At 44.4% G+C, this 26,181-nt stretch overlaps 1 protein-coding gene across 1 annotated transcript in view; it reads left to right on the top strand.

The window, feature by feature from the left end:
- Positions 1 to 26,181, top strand: part of RECK (reversion inducing cysteine rich protein with kazal motifs) — an 861,635-nt gene that overhangs the window by 174,780 nt on the left and 660,674 nt on the right. Inside the window, exon 4 of the mRNA XM_040353423.1 lies at positions 5,139 to 5,175. Within this exon, the coding sequence (XP_040209357.1) occupies positions 5,139 to 5,175 (37 nt within the window). The remainder of the gene's footprint in view (positions 1 to 5,138; positions 5,176 to 26,181) is intronic.

Raw genomic sequence — 26,181 nt, 5'->3', positions numbered from 1 at the left:
TAACGGTAGGAAGGGTAGTAGGGAACTGAGTGAGGCCCGCCTCTAGATATACCAAAGCTGGGAGATCCGAATCCACAGGGACTATCAGGGACCTAATCGGGTCAGAGTCATCCACCACCCCCCATTTACCTAGATGCTGGAGCTGCGACGCTATAAAATAGAACCTAGCATGTGGAACCGCCATACCACCTTGGTCTATCGCAAGTTGCAAAGAGCCCAAACTGATACGAGCTGGCTTACTGCCCCAGATCAATTCCCTAAACTGGGCATCTATTCGGGTGAACCACCTGTGGGTTATCCAAATCGGGGAATTGTGAAAAATATAGAGAAGTTGAGGTGCCCATATCATCTTAATTAAATTAATTAAATTAAATTAACTCTTCCGGTAACAGAGAGTGGCAGTTTTCTCCAGGCGGAACATTTCAGCCGAAGCTTCTGCAGCATTGGGGACAGATTCTTGTCAAGGTATTGAGTGGGGTCCGGGGTAACCTGTATGCCTAAGTATCAGAACTCATCAACCACAGCAATGTCTCTCGCGCAGTCAGGCAGAGGACCTGGTAGAGGGTCCAGGGGCATGAGAACTGACTTGTTTCAGTTGATGCTAAAACCCAACAGCCGACCAAAATCGGCTATCAGGCCCATCACGTTCTGTAAGGATCCACCAGTGTCCCCCAGATATATCAGTGTGTCATCTGCGTAAAGGGAGACCACATCCTTCCTAGGCCCCCTCCAGAACCCCACTATGTCCTGCGACTCTCTAATATGTATGGCCAGTGGTTCAAGAGCCAGGGCAAACAACAGGGGCGATAAAGGACACCCCTGCCGAGTGCCCCTAGAAAGACGGAAGGAGTCTGACACATCGCCATTGATGCGCATTCGCGTCGCAGGGGAACTGTATAGCAACTGGACCCATTTCAAAAATGAGGGACCACCCCAAACCGAGTCAGGACCTCCCAAAGATAAGGCCATTCCACACTGTCGAACGCCTTATCGGCGTCCAAAGATAGAATCGCCCTATTGTTCGAAGGGATCTGTAAGTTTAGGAAGAGTCTGCGTAAATTCTGAGAAGTAGATCTCGTAGGAATGAACCCAGACTGATCTTTATGTATCACTTTTTGTATACAGCTAGCCAACCTATTCGCCAGTATCCTGGCCAACAACTTGACATCACATGTAAGAAGCGAAATCGGTCTATACGAGTCTGGTGACAGGGCATCCTTGCCGGGCTTCAACAGAACCACGACAAGGGCCTCATTCATGGAAGAAGGGAGAGACCCTGTTTCAAAAGCATGGTTGTAAACTTTGAGGATAGGGGGAAGTTGAGCTGAGTACCGCTTGTACACCTCGGAAGGCAGCCCGTCAGCTCCAGGTGCCCGACCATTTTTTGTGTGAGCCAGGGCTTCCAGTAATTCTTCCTCGGTCAGAGGAGCATTGAGCAGGGCCACGTCCGAAGCGGACAAGGACGGCAAGGGGTATCTGTTTAGAAACTAATGAATGTCGTCTCGAGTAGGACTGACCTTGGATGAATAAACATCCTGAAAAAAGTGTTTAAAAACGGCTGTGACATCACTAGTAGAGTAGCAGGGCATCCCACTGGCATTCATTATAGATGCAATATGAGAAGATGACTGTTGTGACCTAGCTAATAGCGCCAGCATATGCCCTCTATTCTCACCCTCCTCGAAGTGACTTTGTTGTAGGAAAAAGCGTTTATTCTCAGCTAGTTGCAGGGACAGGTCTTTAAGCATAGCTTGGGCTGCCAGACACGAGCGTCTTGTATCGTCCGTTGGGTCAGCAACATATATAGCCTCAAAAGGAACGTGCCTCCTCTAAAACTGACATCTCCCATTCCTTAGTGGAGGTTTTTATCCTGGAAATTACTCTAATAAACTGCCCTCTTAAAAAAGCTTTAGTCGTTTCCCAGACTACATCTAGTGTTGCAGAATCTAAGTTATGCCTAAAAAAAGTTGTAAGGAGTTCTGGGATGGGGTCAGGGTCTGAAATAAGTGAGAGCCAAAAAGGGTTTCCAGAGGGTATTGCCCTTATGCGCCCCAAATCTAACATCTATTGACAGAGGGGAGTGATCCGTTATTTGTCTGGGATGATATTGAGATGATTCTAACAGTGGTAGGAGCAAGTCATTCCCCAACTCCAGATCAATTCTGGACAAACCTCCCACTGAAGCAGATAGGCATGAGTAAACTCTGTTATCTGGATTATGAATCCTCCAAACATCCCTCAGGCCCATTTCCAACAGCAAGCGGGCAAACGGAGTAGGCCCACTCCCTCTCTGCGCCCCCTCTTTGGGCAGAAAGCCTGTCCCTGGTATGGTCCAGACAATTATTGAAATCACCCACTACCAATACAGGAATACCCGGGAAGCAGACAATAAAATCTGCCAACATTTTCAGGGTATTAGTTGAAAAGGGAGGAGGAATATACATGCCTGCAAGAATACATTTAGTCCCATAGATAAAGCACAGAATAAAGACATATCGCCTGTTTGGATCAAGTTGTACCTCCAGGGCTGAGAACTGTGTGCCCTGTCTAACCAAAAGGCTCACCCCCCTCGAGTACACTGAGAAAGTAGCATGGTATTGGTGGCTAAATAGCCTTACGGCGAATTGGGGTGTAGAGGTCGGGGAGAGGTGAGACTCCTGCAAATAAACAATATCAGCAGTTATTCGCTTGACTGCACGGAGTACAGCCAAGCGCTTGACAGGATTATTCAATTCCCGCACATTCCAGGACATAAATCTGGTTATCTTAGACATTGCATTGTAGAGAGGCAAAATAAGGATATCTTTGGCATCTTCACAGTACTGTAAAGCAAAACAGCAAAATACACTGAAAGGTAAAATTAGCAGCAGACCGTCAAATGAATGTAAAAAGAGGCAAAGTAAAATAAGGCAGCACAATATTGGTGGCAGGTTCAAAGTAAGGTGTATCTCACAGTAGGCAGGCAAGGCAGTCACGGGGGGGCCAATGGCCCTAATGAACAATTGGAATGTTAGTGGCAGTGATCCCACAGTGGGGCTTTCAGAAAAAAGTGAAACAGCAAAAATGAAAATAAAGTCAGAGAATAACAGGTCAACATGGCCAAACTTGTGCGCCCGCAGGCAAGGGGAGGCCTGCACCAGGCCAACCTGGGGGCAACAGTGGAAGCGCACATAAGCATCTGAACTTCTCAACAGCTAGATCAAATAGCCCTTATAGTAAAACATGGACCAAACATCAGCATCTTCTCCGCCTTGGCAAGTGGGTATAATAGGTACATATCTGAATGATTTAATCAGTACATCACCCGTCTTGTTGAGCACAGCTTCGGTTGCGACCCTCGCGGATCGACTGTTCCTCTCTGTCCGTCCATTGTGCGACCGCAGGCGAAAGGTCAAAGAAATGAACGGATCCCAATGCTTCTACTCTTAGCCTGGAAGCATATTTCACATCCAGGGCTCTGAGGCGGCGTTTAACATCTAGGAACTTTGCGTGTTGCTTTTACAGCTCAGCAGAAAAATCAGGGAAACAAGAGATTTTGGCGTTGTCAACTTCCATGGCTTCAGGTTTAATCCTGGCATTGCGTAATATGGCATCTCTATCTTTATAATGGAGAAGTTTAAAGAGGAAAGGTCTCAGGGGAGCCCCTGGCTGAGGAGGCCTAGCAGGCACCCTATGCGCCCTTTCTACCGAGAATACTGGAGTAAATGCCTCCTTGCCAAATGCAGACACCAGCCAGTTCTCAATAAATTCTACATGATTCTTCCCCTCAGCTCTTTCAGGTAGTCCATGATGATTTCATCTAAGTACACCAACACCTCTATAAGGTTCATGTCACCCACGGTCTTCTCCATGAGCCTTTGTAAAGTGACTGGGGCACCGGACAAACCCTGAGGCATGCGGTTGAACTCAAAGAACCCCACCAGTGTAATAAAGGCAGTTTTCTTTCTATCATCAGGATGCATGGGGATTTAATAGTACCCGTTCTTCAGGTCCAGTACACTGAACCACTTGGCCCCTGACAGGCCCTGCAAAGCGTCTTCTATCCGTGGTGTGGTGTACTGGTCGGGAATGGTTCTTCTGTTCAATGTTCTGTAGTTGATACAAAGCCTCAGTGATCCATTCTTCTTCCGTACCATCACTATCGGAGAAGCGTATGGGCTCCGGGGCTCTCGGATGATACCTGTTTTCTTCAATTCTTCCAATTGTTCACGCAAGTCTCCCAATTCTCCGAAGGGAATCCGTCGCACTCTCTCTCTGAACGGCTTGTCTTCTTGCAGACTGATCCGGGGTTGAGCGCTCTTTGCACATCCCACATCAAATTCACTCTTTGAGAATGCGGCCTGCCATCTCAAGAGCTGAGCTTTGACTCTTCCTTTCCATTCCGGAGAGAGGGGAGTGTTCTTCGGATAGAACTCATCTACAGGTATCCCATCCTTTCCTTTCCCCACCACCTCATCCTTCGATTATGATTTTAAATGTCCTTATTTCTTCTGAGAAATCCTCACTTCCTGTTCTTCTGTCTGTAACTACACACAGTAATGCAAGGCTTTCTTTCTGGTGTGGAGAAAGCCTCTTGAGGGGGCGAGCAGGAGAGTCAAGATAGAGAAAGAAGCTGTGTGTTAGTGGGCGTCCTGACTATCCTGCTCGCCCCCTCAAGAGGCTTTCTCCACACCAGGGAGAAAGCCTCGCATTACTGTGTGTAGTTACAGACAGAAGAAATAAGGATATTTAAAAGCAAAATCGAAGGATGAGGTAAGTGAAGGAGGACTGCACTAAGGTAAAGGAAGCTATTTAGGGATTTTTTTTTTACCTTTACAACCACTTTATGTTGCTGTGAACACTGTCATATAATATTTATTCAGCTACTGGAGACAGTCTCTTTCAAATGCAAAACACTAAAACAATTATGTTATTCAGAAATCTTATACTAGTACATATCGGGTAGCTGCATCATATTGGTATTGACTCAAAACATCTTTGTAGAATTTTCATGGATGGCCTAAAGCTCTGAGGAGCTGCCTGCAATTTAAAAAATACTTGTGAATATGGATAATTTTATCACTGCAATCTATGAATTGCAGAGTACTGAAAATAAATATTTGTTATTCATACTTGAAAATAATAACATTTTTTTTCAGACAGATGTTTGGAACTGTATGAATTCTTCTTTACCAGGTGAGATGAAAACAAATTTTTGGCACAGTTTTATCGATGTTTTTTTTATGTGTTTGTGTAATAGTGCAACCCCCATGAGAGCTGCTCAAAGATTCTGCACCTCACCTTGAGGGCTGCTCAAGATTCTGTACCTTGCAAGTCCTTCGACACCTCTGACACTCTGGGTTCTGACATTTTTGTTATAAACAAAGGAATTTAAAAAGGTACACACACACACATACAAAGTAAAACAGCTAAATGTGTTTACTGACATCTTAAAGACAATGAATTTAGCAATAAATAGGGATTAGCTTTATGTTTGGGTCGAACATGAGTTTGTCTCGAACATTGGCTGGTCGACGAATAGCGAAAACAATTTGGGGTGTTCGCTGCAAATTCAAAAGCCATGGAACACCCTTTAAAAGTCTATGGGAGAAATCTAAAATGCTAATTTTAACGGTTAATATGCAAGTTTTTGTCATAAATAGTGTTTGGAGACCTGGGTCCTGCCCCATGTATAAATGCAAAAACAGTTTTAAAAATTGCAGTTTTTTCAAAGAGCAGTGATTTTAATAATGCTTAAAGTGAAACAATAAAAGTAAAATATTCCTTTAAATTTCGTACCTGGGGGTGTCTATAGTAGGCATGTAAAGTAGCGCATGTTTCCAGTGTTTAGAAAAGTCCCTGCACAAAATTAAATTTCTAAAGGAAAAAAGAAGCCATTTAACACTACTCGCGGCTATAATGAATTTTCGGGTCCCGGCAATACAGATAAAAGTCATTGGAAAAATCGACATGGGCTCCCTCCCGGTCCATTACCAGGCCCTTTGGGCCTGGTATGAATATTAACGGGATCCCCGAACCAAAAAGAAAATGCGTGGGGGGTCCCCCCAAATTCCATTACCAGGCCCTTCAGGTCTGGTATGGGTATTAAGGGGAATCCTGTGGCAAATTAAAAATAAAATGGCGTGGGGTTCCCACCAAAAATCCATACCAGACCCTTATCCAAGCATGCAACCTGGCAGGTCGCAGGAAAAGAGGGGGAGATGAGAGAGCACCCCCCCTCCTGAACCGTACCAGGCCACATGCCCTCAACATGGGGAGGATGTCCCCATGTTGATGGGGACAAGGGCCTCATCCCCACAACCCTTGCCCGATGGTTGTAGGCGTCGGCGGGCTTATCGGAATCTGAAAGCCCCTTTAACAAATGGGACCTCCAGATCCCGCCCCGCTATGTGAATTGGTAATGGGGTGTCATAATGGGGTGTCACAGGAACTATATAGTCAGCCGCGACAGCCGCCGTCCTATGCGCATGCGCGGTAGAACAGCGCTTCGGCGCATATATCTGCGTGGGCCGGTAGAACGTCACACACGCATGCGCACTAGTACGCCAATCGGAACTCTGGCTAGCCTATATAAGACAGCCCAGGCACCATGACAGGTTGCTGGTTTGTTGTCAGCTTCCTGTTGTACCTGACTCCCTGTTTGCCTGAACCTCTGTTGTGACCCGGATCGGTTTGACTACTCTGCTCTTCTCTCCTGGACTTGACCCTTGGCTTGTTTCTTGGATCTGCCATCTTGTCTGTGTTTGACCCCCAGCCTGTGACTCGGATCTGCTACCTGACCTTCTGCCTGCACCTTGGATCTGCTACCTGTCTCCAGCCCCTGACCTTCTGCCTGCACCTTGGATCTGCTACCTGTCTCCAGCCCCTGACCTTCTGCCTGCACCTTGGATCTGCTACCTGTCTCCAGCCCCTGACCGGCTGCTTGGACTTCTCGGACTAATTCCTTGTCTCTTGTACTAGAACCTCAGCCTGCACCCTTAGCAGCTAATCCTCAGCCTGTATCTGGACTCAGTTGCTGCCCACCTGCTCAAACCCCTGCTGTGCTCTGGACTTGTGTCTTCCGTAGGGGCCCCCGCAAAGAGCCGCACCTGCCAGGTGTTTGACCCTCAGCCTGCTCTTGGTGACTTCCCTTCTGCCTTGCTCCATCGGTTCAGCTCTACCAGATGATCTAGCAAGATCTACCCTTCCTGCTGGTAGATCACCCCAAGGGTGAACCGCTCTCGGCATCTCGTCCTCGTGACACACCTGACATGGGGTACATAGTCATAGGAATTGTCCCAAACTGTGTATGTTTTTTTCCTTTTTCTCACTTGTTTGGGTGAAATGGTTTTCACCCAAACAAGTGAGAAAAAGGAAAAAAACATACACAGTTTGGGACAATTCCTTTAATAAAATAAAAAATCCACAGATGTAATCCTTCTACGAGTCTGACCCACCGCTACGAACGATACAGCCTCCTCCATAGGAGGCACCTGGCCAAATGACGTGCAACCCGTCTGACAGTTATTTTTTAACTGAGGGCGGGGCCACCCATGAGTGTGTGTGTGTGTGTGTTTTTTTTCCCCTTTTTTCTCACTTTTTTGGGTGAAATGGTAGGGGTACAATGTACCCCGTTACCAATTCACATGGGGGGGGGGCGGGATCTGGGAGTCCCCTTTGTTAAAGGGGACTTCCATATTCCGATAAGCCCCCTGCCCACAGACCCCCACAACTACAGGGCAAAGGGTTGTGGGGATGAGGCCCTTGTCCCCATCAACATAGGGACATCCTCCCCATGTTGAGGGCATGTGGCCTGGTACAATTCAGAAGGGGGGCGATCTTTCGTCCCCCCTCTTTTCCTGCGGCCTGCCAGGTTGTGTGCTCGGATAAGGGTTTGGTATGGATTTTTTGGGGGAACACCACCCCATTTTTTTTTTATTTTGATGTGGGGTTCCCCTTAAAATCCATACCAGACCTGAAGGGCCTGGTAATGTAATTTGGGGGGACCCCCCACGCATTTTGGTTTGGGGTTCCGCTTAATATTCATACCAGACCCAAAGGGCCTGGTAATGGACTGGGGGGAACCCATGTAGTTTTTTTTTATCTGTATTGTCGGGACCGACAATTCATTATAGACACGAGTAGTTTTAAATTACTTTTTTTGATGCAAACATCCCCAGGGATCGTCTGGAATCTCTATGTCCGTTATTTCGGTGATTAAATGTCTAATCCTTCTCCAATATATTTAAATTTTTGGGCATTGCCACCATATATGAGCCATATCTCCAATCTGTCTGCATCCACGCCAGCACAATTCAGAGGCTTCTTTTTTATATTTGTGAGCCTTGTCTGGGGTAATATACCACCGCATCAGACATTTGTAGTTTAATTCAATTATTTTACTATTTGCTGACGAGGTATATGCTCTTCTCCATATTTGTTTTAATTCTAAAGTGCTCAGAGAGGATCCCAATCCCTCCTCCCACTTTTTGATATATGGTGGAATGTCCAATTGATCTACTTCTATTAGATTTTTATAGATTTTAGAGATGACTCCTTTCCCTGCTTCTCCTTGACTGAATCTCTCGAGGGGACGTAGTTTTTCCGCAGATCTGCACGGCTGTGGGAGAGCCTCAAAAGTTTTTTTTTTAACTGGCCATACCACCATTCGTTTATCTCTATTACCTCCCCTCTGTCCTTTAATTCCTCATAGGTACTTAATCTATCTCGCGTCATGACATCCTTCAGCTGGGAATTTTTTTTTTAATCCATTTCCCAGATATCTTCTCTAACCCCGGTGAAAAATATTTTGAGTCTTTTAATGGCATAAGTGGTGAATTGAAATCCCATTTTTCCCTCTTGTGAACTTTGTCCCACATTTTGATAGCATGTCGTGTAATGCTATGTAGTTGCTTACCTAACTCCCTATATTTATCTGGGATCCAGATGATACTCCCTAATAGGGCATTGCTCATCTGGTATTCCATACTTACCCACCTTTTTTGCTTAGTGTCCCTAATCCAGTCTATCACTCTTGTGAGTATTACTGCTTCATAATAACTTGTAATGTCTGGTGCTCCCCATCCCCCTTGTGTCTTATTTTTTTTTAAAGTTGCCCAACTGATACAAGCTTTTTTACCCTGCCACACGAATTTTAATAAAATCGTTTGTAGAGTCTTAAAATACTTCTGGGGTAGAGCTATCGGTAACATCTGTATCTCATACATGATTTTAGGCAAGATTACCATCTTGAAAATATTCATCTCCCCCCCCCCCCCCAGGATATCTGACCTGCAGTAAGTCTACTCAGTTCTGTTTTGATATCTTCCAGCATAGGAACGAAATTTACTTTATAAATCCTCTCTTTTGAGATTGCTATTTTTACCCCTAAATATTTTATTTCCTCTTTCACCCATACAAATGGGAACTCCTTTTGATAAATATTTTGGTCTTTCTTAGCTATATAAATACTTAGGGTTTCGAATTTTGTTGGATTCATTTTAAAATTAGAGAGCTCTCCGTATTGTTTCATTCGTTTTAGTAAATTTGGTAACGTTGTTCTCGGACATGTTAAGTAAAACAGAATGTCATCAGCGTAAGCTGCGAGTTTGTGTTCCTCCCGTCCGACTTCTATGCCCTTTATATCCGGATTCTTCCTTATTTTCCTTAAAAGTGGTTCTAAGGCTAGGACAAACAATAGGGGGGAAAGGGGACATCCCTGTCTTGTGCCGTTGTAAAGTTCAAAGGCACCGGAAAGGGTCCCATTAATTTTTATTCTTGCACCAGGTTTGTTATACAATACCTTAATCCATTTTAAAATTTTTGGGCCTATTCCAATTCTCTCTAATGTCTTGTATATGAAGCCCCAGTCTATTCTATCAAACGCTTTTTCCGCGTCTACTGACAAGAGTAGACCTGGGGCTCCACTATCACTAATTTTATGAATGGCTAGCAATGTTCTGATCCCATTATCTCTCCCCTCCCGTCCTGGTACAAAGCCGACCTGGTCTGGGTGTATCAGGTCCTTCATTATTCCCTTCATCCTCTCTGCTAATATTTTGGAGAAAATCTTGGTGTCACAATTCAATAGAGAGATTGGCCTATAATTCGAGCATAGTGTGCTATCCTTCCCCTCTTTCAAAATTAAAGTAATAGTAGCTTCTATAGCTTCTTTACCCATGTCCCACTTATCGCCTAAACCATTCATATACAAACACATTTTCAGGGCCAAAATATCAATACATTTTTTATAAGAAAGAACCGTTAAGCCATCCGGTCCTGGGCTTTTACCATTTGGCGCATTTTTGACTATTTCTCTAATTTCCTCTTCTGAGATCGGGGCTTCAAGCTTATTGAGATTATCCTCAGATATTACCTCCCACTCTATTTCCTTTAGAAATTCATAGATTTTTTTTTCCTTTAATCTTAGTTCTTCCTTAGACTCCTGTTTCTTAATTGAGTAAAGTTTTTCATAATATTCTTTAAAGCTTTCCATTATTTCGCTAGTTTTATGCACTACTTCACCCCGACTTGTTTGTATTTTCTCAATGTAGTTAACACTTTTTTTCTTTTTTAATACATTTGCTAAATGTTTCCCTGGTTTATTGTCCCATAAATACCTCTCTTTCTTTACTTGATTAAATGTGCTTCTAGTTTCTTGTTCTATTAACTCTCTTAGCTCTTCTCTCTTGATATTTAAGTTTAATAAAGTACCTTTATTTCTCTTGTTTATGTTGTTGTTCTAGCTTATACATTTATTTTATGAGTGTTGTTCTAATCTTATTTCTTTTTTTTTTTTTTCGCCCCCATCTTAATTAATACACCGCGCGCAAACGCCTTATGAGTCTCCCAGACTATGGCCTCCGAGACGTCCTCTTTAAATTTATTTTTAAAAAACTCCTCCAGTTCTATTTTTATTCTGGTTTCTATATTTTTATCTTGTAGGAGTTCTTCATTGAGCCTCCACTTCATATTATTTTTCCGTCTCTCCCCTATTTTTAGTCGTAATGATACTGGCGCGTGATCAGAGAAGGTTGCTATTCCTATGCTAGAATTACTTATATTTTCTAAACACCTATGCTCTACCAAAAAAAAATCAATCCTCAAGTAGGTCTCGTGTACAGGGGAGCGGAATGTATAGTCCTGCCGTTTGTTGTGTTGTATCCTCCATACATCTACTAATTGAGACTGATGGAGTTTTTTTTTCAGTTTATTTCTCCATGCCATTCCGGTCCCCTGTGCACGAGACGTACTATCTAAATCTGGATCCATATGAAAATTAAAATCCCCTGCTATTATCACTATTCCCCGTTTAAACTTCATGAACTCGTTTTCATTACATAGCGGATAGGATTTTTGTTTGGGCAGTATATGTTAGCCAATGAGATTTCTGCTCCATTCAGTTTTCCCCTCAGGAACAAGTATCTGCCCTCTGGATCTGCCTTTCTCTCATCTACTATAAACCTAATCTCTTTGGCAAAACCTATAGCGACCCCTTTCGCTCGGCTAATTGGAGAATCTCCAAAATACCATACCGGATGACATTGTGTCATATTTTTGCAATTTGCATCTAAGGTGAGATGAGTCTCCTGTAACATTACCACATCCCCCTTCAATAAACTAAGCTCCTTCATTATATTTGCGCGCTTAATGGGTGCATTTAGGCCCCTAACATTATAAGATATTATGTTTATCTCCTACATTTTTTTTTTAAATATTCTTCTAGATATTTAACGGCATTCTGGAGTCCCCCCATCCCTTCTACTAGTCCCTCCCCTCCCTATCTTCCCTACCCTCTTCCACCTCCTTCCCACCCCCCCTCCCTCCCCCCCATCTTTCCCTTGGAGGAAATACTGGCTTCTCTGAGGCCCTTGGCCGTGGCCCTCCTTTCCTTTTCCCGGCCCCCAGCTCCTCCTCCTCGAGGTTGAGCTCTGAGGGAATACAGAAATCGTGCACCCTGCCCACCCATGTTCACCCCCTCCAACTCCATCCCTCCAAAACATCCCTGCATATACGTCCCTCTACCTATGTGTCATAAATTGAATACAATTTTTTTCTAATTTTTTTCTCCTTTTTTTTTTTCCCCTACCCTTTACTTCTTGATATGACACCTTCTCTTACATACCTCACCCCCTTTCATTCTCTATATACATTTTCTTTCTACCCGGTGGTCTCTTCCAAACCGGTTGCCATGCCTGAACTTCTTCTGGGCTATCTGTTTGCTCTAGTTTCTCTCACCATCCTGGAATCTCAATTAAATCTATATTCAATCTCCTACAGAAATTTGGGGTCTCCTCTGGAAATCTTAATATTGCTGAACGGCCCTCCTTACGGCCTGTCAAGCAAGCAGGAAAACCCCATGTATACTGAATATTTTGTGATTTAAGTAGGTCCAGTAATGGCTTCAGTGTTCTTCTCCGGGATAGAGTTTTGCTTGGTAAATCTGGAAAGACCTGTAAACTAGCCTCTCGATATTTAGTCGGTTGGTTAGCTTTCATATAGCTATTTATTAACTCCTTGTCTTGATAGTTATGGAATCGAGCTATCACATCTCTTGGAGCCTCTGCCCCTACTTCTGGTGGTTTTCTGATCCGGTGTATCCTTTCAAACTTGATTTTGCTTGGAACTTCTTTTGTACCCAACATATGACCAAATATCTCGTCCAATTGTTCTTGTAAATTATCTTCACCTTGTTGTTCCGGAAGGCCTCTAATCCTAATATTCTTTCTTCTGTTCCTATTCTCCTGGTCCTCAATCTTATACCTCATGTATCTCTGTTCTTTACATAAGTCCTCCATTTGTTTCTTTAAACCTTTTATTTCTAAGCTATGGCAGTCCATTCTTTCTTCTACTTCCTCCACTCTTTTCAACATATGTTTCATGTCCTCCCTTAGGCTGTTTATTTCTCCTTTTATAGAAGACTCTAGTCTTAGCTCCATGCTTGCTAGCATTTCTGCCATGTCTCCTTTCGTTAATTGTTAATTTTTTTGTCTTGTTTCCATTTTCCCGTCGTCCTCTGGCAGAGTCAGAGTTTGTTTTAGCACCTGCCTTATTACTAGGGCTGGCTTTCCCCCTTCCTGTATTATATATTTTCTTATAGATCCGGGGCTTGCACTTACTCTGGTTATATTTGCCACTGCTCCTCTCCCCGATCTCCCCTTCATCTTTAAACTCATGTGAAACAATACCCGATATGTGCCCCTTCAGAGGGGAACACAAGGGGCAACCAAGGGTATGCTCGCCTGACGGGCAAAATTAGACCTAACTTAAGTCAGTCTAATATGTACGCTTTATACTCTCCCTGTCCGTCAGAGGATTCAATTACCTATGAAACAATATCAGAAAAGTCTATTACCCCATATGCTAACAGCTGCTAAAAGCCTGATCACCAGTCACTGGCAAGATAGGGAAAGCCCATCCATTAAAGAATGGTGCAATAAAATAAATTCCATCCAAAATTTAGAATTTTTAAGGTTAGGGGATATAGACGGTTTAGAGGAATAGGAAAAGACCTGGTCTAAGTGGATAGAGTTCAAACTTTCCATGACATTTGCGGAGCTAATGGGTGCTTACGGCTTAGGACCGTGTAGGACTTTTTATATTTTTAAGGTCGGATATAACATAATAAAGTAATAAGACAGAAAAACAAGAACGATCAGAAGATTTAGAAAGGCAACTGGAGGTCCAGGGGGAGGGGTGGGGGGGAGGGAAGGGGTGGGGTAGAAGGGTTATAATAAATGAGGTAGAAAAGTTTAAAAATCAGTAAAAGCAAACAAAATATATACGTGTTCCTTTTGAAAAAAAAAAAAATATTCACATACAAAAACTTCCACATATGCTGCAAAACCAGGACGGAGACATGGCGGGTAAATGAATGGCGGGCAAGCCTCGCTACCTTCTCTCTGCTAATGGTTTAGACTGAAGTGGGAAAAAAAATTACTTTTTTTCCTTTAGGCCCCTTTCACACTAAGGAGTTTTTCAGGCGGTTTAGCGCTAAAAATATCGCTTAAATACCACCTGAAAAACTCCTTCCCTGCAGTCTCAATGTGAAAGCCAGAGGGCTTTCACATTGAGGCGATGCGCTGGCGGGACTGCTCCAAAAGTCCTGGCAGCAGCATCTTTGGAGTGGTGAGAGGAGCGGTGTGTTTACCGCTCCTTCCCATTTAAAGCATTGGGCACTGCGGAAATACCGCCGGCAATGCGCCTCTGCAGAGGCGCATTGCCGGCGGTATTAACACTTTTCGGCCGTTAGCGGGGGTTAATACCGCACCGCTAGCGGACCGAATACTGCCACAATTCCGTGGCAATTCCGACGGTATAGAGCCGCTAAAAATAGCGGCACTATGCCACCACCATACATCGAGCCCCAGTGTGAAAAGGGCCTTAGAAATTTCATTTTGTGCAGGGAATTTTCTAAGCACAAGAAACATGCGCTACTTTATAGGCATACTATAGACACCCCCAGGTAAGAAGTTTAAAGGAATAGTTCGCTTTTATTGTTTCACTTTAAGCATTATTAAAATTACTGCTCCCGAGAAAACGGAGGTTTTTAAATCTTTTTTTTTTGCATTGATACATGTCAGGTCCCCAAACACTTTTTATGACAATAACTTGCATATTAGCCTTTAAAATTAGCACTTTTGATTTTTCATGTTCGTGTCCCATAGACTTTAACAGTGTTAGAACAAATTTTTTGCCTGTTCGCATGTTCTGCTGTGAACCGAACCGGGGGGTGTTCGGCTCACCCCTAGCAATAAAGAGTTTGTAACATACTATAGATAAGGCACAGTCCAAAAACTTGGTGGCAATGCTAATTAACCACTTGCCCACTGGGCACTTAAACCCCCTTCCTAACCAGGCCAATGTTCAGCTTTCAGCACTCACATTTTGAATGACAATTACTCAGTCATGCAACATTGTACTTACTGTATGTGACATGTTTGTTATTTTTTTCCCCACACAAATAGAGCTTTCTTTTTATTTTTTTTGTGCTATAAACAGGGCAGTCTTTAATATTGATTGGACCCTGGGCAAAAAAAATCTTGCCCCCCCATGCAGTTTCGCTCTCCACCTTCCCTGAGACATACAATAAATAGCAGCTAGACTCAAAATCAGTTTACCGAATCAGATCAGGCAGCAATTCCGATTGCCAGAGGTTACAGTGTATCATCACCACTCACTAACTGGTTGCTAGAGGTTACAGCACACATTATGGCTCACTGATTAGTTGCTAGAGGTTACCGCATATGATTTTTGCTTGTTGATTGGTTGCTGGAGATTACTGTACATCAATACTGCTCACTGATTGGTTGCTGGAGGTTACTGCACACAATGGACTGGGGAGGTGAGGGGCGCCATTAATAGACCGAAAACTCCTAGGGATCCTAGGACTCATGGGATCAGTGGCAGTGCTGGGGGTGAAGGAAGGGTGTGATCAATGGCAATGCTTTTTTTTTTTTTTTTTTTTACAGACTACCAATATATAGAGGAGTTTCAACACTGGCCACCAATGTAATAGGGTTTTGCACTGACCACTAATGTAATAGGGGTTTACACTGACCACTAATGTAATAGAAGCATTCACAGTAACCATCAATGTAAAGAGGGATTTACACTGACCACCAATGTAAGGGGGACATTCACACTGGCCACTAGTGTGAATGAAAGGATTCTACACCAAGCACCCATGTAATGAAAAGATTTACGCTGAACACCAATGTACTGTAACTGAGACATTTAGCCTGCGTTTACATTTGTGTGTGTTCTGACACGACAGAGACGTGCTGCCCTTTAGCAGATACCAAATAATGGTACTGCTGTGTAATGACACCCTCACGCATTTGCTGGCATGTGCCTTGGCACCGTGTGATTTTGAAAAAGGGTTTGGGACTTTCTTCCGCATTTGTAACGCACAGAGCAGTACCCCATTTACATATTAATGCAGGTTATTTACATCTTAACACAGGTTGTGCAGGCGAGTCATCTGTTCACAATAGGGCAGAGCTGGAAAGCATTAGTAACAGAACTTTACAACTAAGATATCAGGACACAGCCCCAAGGGATGAGGGAATTTAACCACTTGCTTACTGGGCACTTAAACACCCCTCCTGCCCAGACCAATTTCAGCTTTCAGCGCTTTCACACTTTGAATGACAATTACTCAGTCATGCAACACTGTACCCAAATGATTTTTGTGTCCTTTTTTCATACAAATAGAGCTTTCTTTTGGTGGTATTTGCTCACCACTTTTTTTTTTTTACAAAAAATTAATTTTTCTTCATTTCTGTGATAACATTTTGCAAATTAGTACTTTTTTTTCATACATTTTGGCCATAATTTATACTGCTACATATCTTTGGTAAAAATAACCCAACATTTGTGGAAATGATTTGGTCTGTGTAAAAGTTTTAGAGTCTACAGGCTATATTGAAAATCATAATAAATGTATCACATCTGATGTACTGGCGGACTATCTCAATTCTTGAGACCCTAAAAAGCCAGGAAAGTACAAATTCCCCCTAAATTACCCCTTTTTGGAAAGTAGACATTCCAAGGTATTTAGTAAGAGGCATGATGAGTTATTTAAAGTTGTAATTTTTTCCCACAATACTTTGCAAAATTAAGATTTTTATTTTTTATTTAAAAAATTTCTCAAAATTGTCATTGTAATAGCGTATTTCTCTCACATGGCATGTGCATACCACAAATGACACCCCAAAATACATTCTGCTACTCCTGAGTAGAACGATACCCCATGTGTGAGACTTTTTCACTGCCTGGCCACCTACAGTAGGTGTTTGTGATATTGTGTTTTTAGCACGACAGCATCGCGCTGATTCTCGGCGACATGGTGCCGAGATCTCGCCGACATCTCGCACTCACTGGAATAGTGACAGCACATTCCAACGTGCGCGTCATAGAAGCAACGGGAGATCCGACTTGGATTCCCACCAATTCTACACGTGTGCGGCGTTTGTTATGAATCCTGAGGGGGAAGTCCCCGCCGGATTTTAAATAAAAATTCGGCATGGGTTCCCCCCTCAGGAGCATACCGGGCCCTTAGGTCTGTTATGGGTTGTAAGGAGAGCCCCACTACGCCGAAAAAACGGCGTAGGGGGTCCCCCTACAATCCATACCAGACCCGTATCCAAAGCACGCTACCCGGCCGGCCAGGAAAGGAGTGGGGACGAGCGAGCGCCCCCCCTCCTGAGCCGTACCAGGCTGCATGCCCTCAACATGGGGGGGTTGGGTGCTCTGGGGCAGGGGGGCGGGGCCCCCCCACCCCAGAGCACCCTGTCCCCATGTTGATGAGGACAGGGCCCCTTCCCGACAACCCTGGCCGTTGGTTGTCGGGGTATGCGGGCGGGAGGCTTATCGGAATCTGGGAGCCCCCTTTAATAAGGGGGCCCCCAGATACCGGCCCCCCACCCTAAGTGAATGGATATGGGGTACATCGTACCCCTACCCATTCACCTGGAGGAAAAATGTTAAAGTCAATAAACACAACACAAGAGTTTTTAAAATAATTTATTAGTCTGCTCCGGAGGCCGCCCCCTGTCTTCTTTAGCTCTGTTTACCAGGGGGGGCTTCTTCTTTGACGTCTTCGGGTGGGGGCCGCTCTTCGCCGCCGTCCGGTTCTCTTCCACCGCCGGGGGGGTCGCTTTTATAAAAGCGCCCACTCCTCGGCGGGTTTCCTCCGACGTCTTCGGCGGGGGGTGGTGTGCTTCTTCTTCCGCTATCCGGGGGGCGGTCTTCTTCGGCTATCCGGGGGGTCTTCTTCACTCTCCGGGGGTCTTCTGCTATGTTCGCCGCTCTCCGCTGTTGACTCGGCGCACCCCGGTTCTTCCTCCAGCTGTCCGGTGCCTTCTCCTTCAGCGCTGAACGTCTATCTTCTTCTTCCGTGCTGTGACGTGTTCTTCTTCTTCCGGGCTGTGACGTCATCTTCTTCTCTTCTCCCGATGTTGACACGTCGCCTCTTCTCGCTGAAATGACGGATGCGCGGCTTGCATCGGACCTATATAGGCCTCACAGTCCCATCATGCTCCGGTACCTACCCACGTGGGAAGGTATCACATGGGTAGGTACAGAGCATGATGGGACTGTGAGGCCTATATAGGTCCGATGAGGATTGCGGATTACGTTTACCATAATCCGGTACCTACCCACGTGGGAAGGTATCACATGGGTAGGTACAGAGCATGATGGGACTGTGAGGCCTATATAGGTCCGATGCAAGCCACGCATCCGTCATTTCAGCGAGAAGAGGCGACGTGTCAACATCGGGAGAAGAGAAGAAGATGATGTCACAGCCTGGAAGAAGAAGAACACGTCACAGCACGGAAGAAGAAGATAGACGTTCAGCGCTGAAGGAGAAGGCACCGGACAGCTGGAGGAAGAACCGGGGTGCGCCGAGTCAACAGCGGAGAGCGGCGAACATAGCAGAAGACCCCCGGAGAGTGAAGAAGACCCCCCGGATAGCCGAAGAAGACCCCCCCGGATAGCGGAAGAAGAAGCACACCACCCCCCGCCGAAGACGTCGGAGGAAACCCGCCGAGGAGTGGGCGCTTTTATAAAAGCGACCCCCCCGGCGGTGGAAGAGAACCGGACGGCGGCGAAGAGCGGCCCCCACCCGAAGACGTCAAAGAAGAAGCCCCCCCTGGTAAACAGAGCTAAAGAAGACAGGGGGCGGCCTCCGGAGCAGACTAATAAATTATTTTAAAAACTCTTGTGTTGTGTTTATTGACTTTAACATTTTTCCTCCAGGTGAATGGGTAGGGGTACGATGTACCCCATATCCATTCACTTAGGGTGGGGGGCCGGTATCTGGGGGCCCCCTTATTAAAGGGGGCTCCCAGATTCCGATAAGCCTCCCGCCCGCATACCCCGACAACCAACGGCCAGGGTTGTCGGGAAGGGGCCCTGTCCTCATCAACATGGGGACAGGGTGCTCTGGGGTGGGGGGGCCCCGCAGTGCGCCCCCCTGCCCCAGAGCACCCAACCCCCTCATGTTGAGGGCATGCAGCCTGGTACGGCTCAGGAGGGGGGGGGGGGCGCTCGCTCATCCCCACTCCTTTCCTGGCCGGCCGGGTAGCGTGCTTTGGATACGGGTCTGGTATGGATTGTAGGGGGGCTCTCCTTACAACCCATAACAGACCTAAGGGCCCGGTATGCTCCTGAGGGGGGAACCCATGCCAAATTTTTATTTAAAATCCGGCGGGGACTTCCCCCTCAGGATTCATAACAAACGCCGCACACGTGTAGAATTGGCGGGAATCCAAGTCGGATCTCCCGTCGCTTCTATGACGGCTCTGTGTCCATCGCAGCAAGCCAGCTTGGCGCTGGCTCCCGCGATGGGACTCGTAGGTGCTCAATCTCGCCGAGAAAGGGAGCGAGATTGACACAATATCGCATGCACCTACTGTACAGAGGCCCAACATGCAGGGAGCACCATCAGGTGTTCTAGAAGCATACATTACACATCTAGCTAGTTGACTACCTATTACATTTTGAAGGCCCTGGAACACCAGGACAATGGAAACACCCACAAAATGACCCTATTTTGGAAAGCTAACACCCCAACATATAATCTATGAGGCATAATGACTCTTTTGAACGGTTCATTTTTTTCCAGAAGTTTTTGGAAAATGTGGAAAAAATAAAAGCATTTTTTTTACACAAAGTTGTCCCTTTATAAAATATTTCCAACACATAGCATTTAGATAGCAAAAATTACAGTACAAAATACATTCTGTTACTTCTCCTGAGTACAACGATACCATATGTGTGAGACTTCTACACAGCCTGATCACATACAGAGATCCAACATGCAAGGAACACCGTCAGGTGTTCCAGGGACACATAGCATGCACATAACAAGAATTACACCCCAAAATACATTATGCTGAGCAAAGCGTAAACAAAAGATTACCTGTGGTTTTAGTAGCGCAGTTCTACACAGCAGGATAGCACTGGTCCAGGCAGCAGGCAGGGACTTGGTCAGCAACGGCATAGACAATTGTCCCATCAGGGTTAGTGCAGGCAGAGATATTGTCAGCAGTGCCAAAAATATTGGTCCTGGTAGTAGGCAGGTCCATGTCGTGTGGTCAGTTCATGCAACAGGCAGAGGCATGATGACATAGGTCCTACAGGCAGCAGGCAGAAGTAGGGCCTCGTTCAGGACAGAATGGGGACAGGGGTAGAGGCTTCTCCTACCCAAATCTCTTTTAAGCCTCCGAGTCTCTAGACCCTAATCTAGGATGAGAAAACAAAAAAAATAGTTTTCTTCATCCAGAAAAACTTTTTTGGAGCCCCTCACATATGTTGAATCCCACTAGTCCAGTAGCAGAGTACAAGATCAGTCCATGAGGCAGAAGCATGGTCGAAAAACAGTCCAGGGTCAGTTCCAGATCAGGGGTATTACAGAATCGTTAGGCAGAAGCGTGGTCGAATAACAAGCCAGGGTCAGTTACAGGGCTGCAGTGGCATAAAGGGGTGTGAAGGTGTGTGAAGGCAGGAACTGAGGATTACGTTTACTAATAATCTAGTTTAGTATGGTAACGGCGAAAACAGCCAACTACACAGAGACCTGGTTGGGAAGAACACTCAGCACAATAATAAACTGAGTCTCGTCTGACTCCTTCACTGGCATACACCTTACATTTTTTTTTACCTCGTCGGCCTGTTGCTGTGGGAGGGACCTTATCTGGAAAGTGACATTCGGAGAGTCAACTTAGAACATCTGATCGGATGTTTTGGGGTAGGTCGTTCTAGAATATCAGGGCAGTGGTGATTTCCTCCTGGTAGCCAAGGAAGGGTAGGGGGTTTTGGGTGGACTTGCGATAAATAATATATGAGTTGTATACGGCCAAATTAAAAAAATAAATTGCTACTTTTTTGTACCAATGGTACATCCGCCTTGTGGCAAGATAGGGTTCCAACATTTGATTGTTAAAGTCGACTCCCCCCATGAACAAATTGTAGTCCTGGATGCATGTGGGCTTTTGGATGGTAGTGCTACGCCTTCTGCGGATTTCCACAAAGGAATTGTTGTGGATGGAAGACAACATGAACACATCCCTTCTGTCCTTCCACTTCACTGCCAGAACCTCCTTGTTTCGCAGACTTGCCGATTCTCCTTTTCTCAACTTTTTATTTACAAGACTTTGAGGAAAGCCCTTTCGATTTTTTCTGATGGTGCCACATGCTGGCGTCTGCTTCCGGTGAAGGTTGTAGAACAGGGGAAGAGATGTGTAGAAATGATCTACATACAGTGAAGTAGGGGGTTGATGAGTTGCCAAACAACTTTTCCACTTGATCCCAAGTAGTCTGGGCACTTGGGGGGGATGCAGCTGGGTGTCCTTCCCTTCGTAAACTAAGAAGGAATACAGGTACCCTGTGACTCGTTCACATAGTTTGTAAACCTTTACCCCATAGCGGGCCCTTTTGCTGGGGATAAACTGCTTGATTTTAAGTCTGCCACTAAATTTTACAAGGGACTCATCCTCACATATGTGTTGGTCTGGGGTATATAACTGGGGGAATAATTCCGAAAAATTATTTAATAAGGGGCGAATTTTGAAAAGCCTGTCAAAATTTGGGTGATTTCAGGGAAGGCACTGGGTATTATCATTGAAGTGGAGGAACCTCATGATCATAAAGTATCTGGTTCTGGTCATTATTGCAGAGAAGATTGGCATATGGTAGATGGGGCATTTTGACCAAAAAGATTGCATTGAATTTTTTTTGTTGAGTCCCATGCAAAATGTGAGGCCTAAAAAAACATTAAACTCCTCCACCGTTAGGTCTCTCCACTCGAAGGGACGGGCATAATAAGATGTTGGGTTATTTGCAATTAATTGTTCGACATATAGGTTGCACTGAGCCACAATTCTAGATAGCATGTCCTCAGTAAAAATTAAATAAAAAAAATTGATTGAGGAAAAATTGTCTGTGTCCACCTGGACTCCTGGCTGGGCAGCGAAAGGGGGAGTGTTGGCTTCTCCTGAATTAGGAGGAAGCCACAAGGGGTTCTGAAGGGCATAGGGAAGGCTGGCATGAGTCCTTGGCCTTTCTTGCCGAGGTATTGCGGTGCTGGTGGATGGCACTTCGGTGCTGGTGGATGGCACTTCGGTGCTGGTGGATGCCACTGCCTCCTCACCAGAGCGACTTCGTTTGGCGGGGTGACTATCTTACCCCTCTGAGCTTGTCACTGTTTCACTACTGTAGACTGGGTCATAGTTTACGTTCGACTCAGAATCCGAATGGGAATCCGAAAAAGAGAGCTCCACATTGCTCTCGTCAGGCGTGGAAAGAATTTGATATGCCTCCTCGGCGGAAAAACAACCCCATTGAAATCTATGGGACTCGAACAGGAAAAGTCCCCATTTTGAAGGCATATATTGGCCATAAAAAGGGTATGGGGGCCCGGCTACTGCCCTGGGGGACATGTGGCAATGCAAATTTTTTTTTTAAAAGATTGTTTTTAAAGGAGCAGTGATTTTATTGATGCTTAACCACTTAAGCCCCGAACCATATTGCTGGTCAAAGACCAGGCCACTTTTTGGCTATTCGGCACTGCGTCGCTTTAACTGACAATGACGCGGTCGTGCGACGTGGCTCCCAAACAAAATTGGCGTCCTTTTTTCCCACAAATAGAGCTTTCTTTTGGTGGTATTTGAACACCTCTGCGGTTTTTATTTTTTGCGCTATAAACAAAAATAGAGCGACAATTTTGAAATAAATGAATATTTTTTACTTTTTGCTATAATAAATATCCCCCAAAAATATATATAACATTTTTTTTCCCTCAGTTTAGGCCGATACGTATTCTTCTACATATTTTTCGTAAAAAAATCGCAATAAGCATTTATTGATTGGTTTGTGCAAAAGTTATAGCGTTTACAAAATAGGGGATAGTTTTATGGCATTTTTATTAATATTTTTTTTAAGTAGTAATGGCGGCGATCAGCAATTTATATCGGTACTGTGACATTATGGCAGACACTTCGGACACTTTTGACACATTTCTGGGACCATTGTAATTTTTATAGCGATCAGTGCTCTAAAAATGCATTGATTACTATCAAAATGCCACTGGCAGGGAAGGGGTCAACACTAGGGGGCGAGTAAGGGGTTAAGTATGTTCCCTGGGTGTGTTCTAACTGAAGGGGTTAAGTATGTTCCCTGGGTGTGTTCTAACTGAAGGGGGGGATGGACTGACTTGGGGAAATGACTGATCGCTGTTCATACATTGTATGAACGGAAAATCAGGCATTTCTCTCCCTTGACATTTCTCTGTAACGAGCGATCGCAGGTGCCCGGCGGTGATTGCGCCCGCCGGACACGCGATTTGGAGTCAGGGGCGAGGGGGGGCGCTCCGGCGGTGAAAGCGTGCCCCTATTGCTTGCTTGGCGAGATGATGTAGATCTACGTGATCTCGACCTGCGGCCGTATAACTGGTGGCTGGTCGGCAAGCAGTTAAAGTGAAACAATAAAAATGAAAAAAAAATCATTTAAATATAGTGTCTGGGGGTCCCCTTAGTCTGCCTGTAAAGTGGCGCATCTGTACCATGTATAGAACCTATGTGTATTTTGTGGATCAGGAGAGGATCTTTCACCAATAGTGCCACCACCACCAACTTCCAAAGTCCATTTTTTATGTTTTATACTAATAAAGCCACTTTTTTGAAGAAATATTACACTATGTTGAGCCCCTTGTTTTAAGAGAATTATACATCACCCCATGGGAAGAGGAAAACAGTGAGCGGGCTGGAAAGAGAGGAAATATCCATTTTCACCTGGGAAATAGCGTGGTGGTTGATCTTAGAGGGGAATATTATATTTGTGTCTGGTGAGTGTGCATTTTGGAAGTTGGTGGTGGTGGCACTATTGGTGGAAGATCCTCTCCTGATCCATTCACTTTACGGAGCCCTTTAAAGTTTTTGATTTTGTGGAGCATTGGACTTTTATATATTGAATTCACATTTTATATATTGAATCCACATTTTTTTTTACCACATTCAGACTCAACCTACACGAGACTTGCTCACGTTTTGCCAGCTTATAGCGTCTCTACTTTGGTTTTGCATCATTTGTGGTACAACATTTCATAATTCATTTTTTTTACTTATTTTTAAATAGGCTTTACCGTTATAAAGACATTTCTTCCCTTTACCCCTCCTCCCATTTTCTCTATCGTGAACTTATCCTTCTGTGTCCCTAACTCCCTTTCCCATTTTTTTAAATAGTACCTTTGGATCCGTCCATGGTACATCTTTCTAATGCTGTTAACTGTTCCCCTGACCTTATTGGTTGTGGTAGTTTTTGTACGAAATGGCTTAACTGCTGATACCTCCAGACATCAATCACCATTCAATTTTGTTTTAACTCTTGTAGTGTTATCAAGTGACCTTCCTTAATTATATCCCTTAACTGTGCAGTGTCCTTTTTAATCCAATTTCCCCCTACCGATAATTTACCGGGTGCAAAGTACTCATTCTCTTTTAACGCTATGAGGGGTGAGTTGTATTCCTTGTCAATTTTTTTTGTGTATCGTGTCCCAAATTTTTAGTGCATTCCTTGTTATCCCATGAGTGTTAACATCTAGTGTCCTAACCTGGGGGGGATTCCAAATTATATTTTCTAACTTAACCTTTGATAGTGCATTTTCTAACTTAACCCACTTTTTTTCCCTGATTGGCCCTGGCCCACTCTACTGCCCTGGACAGGACCACTGTTTCATAATATTTTTTGATGTCAGGGACCGCATGTCCCCCATGTTTTTGTTGTTGTTTCATTATCTGAAAATAAATTCTGTGTTTCTTATTTCTCCAGATATAGTTCATTATGAAGTTTTTTAAGAGTTCTGAAGAGTGATTTTGGTAGTGCAATTGGTATCCTCTGAAACTTATATAGGATTTTTGTCAGGAGGACCATTTTGAAGAAATTAATTTGCCCTGTCCATGAGATTGGTCTATTTATTACCCTTTTTATTTATGTTTTAATTTCATCTAACAGAGGGATGTAATTGGTCTCGTAGATTTTCTTGGTGGAGTTAGCTAATTGAATCCCTAGGTATTTAAGCTCCTTCTGCCAAGGGAATTTGTACTCCGCTCTTAGCTACCGCTCTTCTGTCTTGGATAGATTTACGTTCAAAATTTCTGTTTTGGCAGCGTTAATTTTAAAGTTTGAGACTTCTCGGCATATATTTAATAGGTTCGGGATTGACGTAAATGCAGATAATTTGTGCTCCTCCTCATCTGTTCTAATTCCTTTTATGTCTGGGCATTTACAGATGTTGGCCAAGAGAGGTTCAAGGGATAGCACAAACAGAAGCGGTGAGAGGGGACACCCCTGCCTTGTACCATTTTTCATCTTGAAAGTTTGGGATAAACTACCGTTAATTTTTATCCTGGCCGTTGGGAATTGGTAAAGTGTCTTAATTCACTCTAGCATCCTGTGTCCAAACCCCATAGTTTCCAAAGTTTGTAGCATGAGTCCCTAGTCTACCCTGTCGAACGCTTTTTCTGCGTCTATCGACAGGAATAGCCCTGGGGACCCATTCTTTTTCATTTTTTTGGGAAGCAAGAGAGCTCTTACTCCATTATCCCTCCCCTCTCTCCCAGGGATAAACCCTGCCTGGTCTGTATGGGCCAATCTAGTCATCTCTTATTTCACTCTTTCAGCTAATACCTTTGCGAATAGCTTTGTGTCAGTATTTAATAAAGAAATTGGCCTATACCCGGAGCATAGCTTTACATTATTGCCTTCCTTCGGGATAACCGTGATGTTAGCCGTCAGCTCTTCTCTGCTTAGTGTATAATCTTTCCCTAGGCCATTGAAATATTGACAGAGTCATGGGATAAGTATCTTCCTACATTTTTTATAATATAATACTGTGAACCCATCCGGGTCAGGACTTTTGCCCAATGCTGAGCCCGCTAGTGCTACCATAATTTCTTTTTCTGTTATTGGTCTCTCCATAGTTAAAGCATCACCCTGTCTAATTTTTGGCAGTCTTGCGCCCTCTAGGAACTCCATCATTTTATCTTTTTTCTCTCCCGTCTGCCATATCTTCTGCTCTACCGAGTACAGCTTCTCATAATAATTTCTAAAGGTTTCCGCTATATCTTTTGTTGAGTGTCTTACCTCTCCCTTCTCATTTTTTATTTTATCAATATAATTTCTTGTTTTCTTTTTCTGTAC

Source organism: Rana temporaria, chromosome 5 (genome assembly GCF_905171775.1).
Source record: "Rana temporaria chromosome 5, aRanTem1.1, whole genome shotgun sequence".
Lineage (NCBI taxonomy): Eukaryota > Metazoa > Chordata > Amphibia > Anura > Ranidae > Rana > Rana temporaria.
Note: the sequence above shows the minus strand (reverse complement) of the source record. Positions and strands in the feature narration are given on the sequence as shown.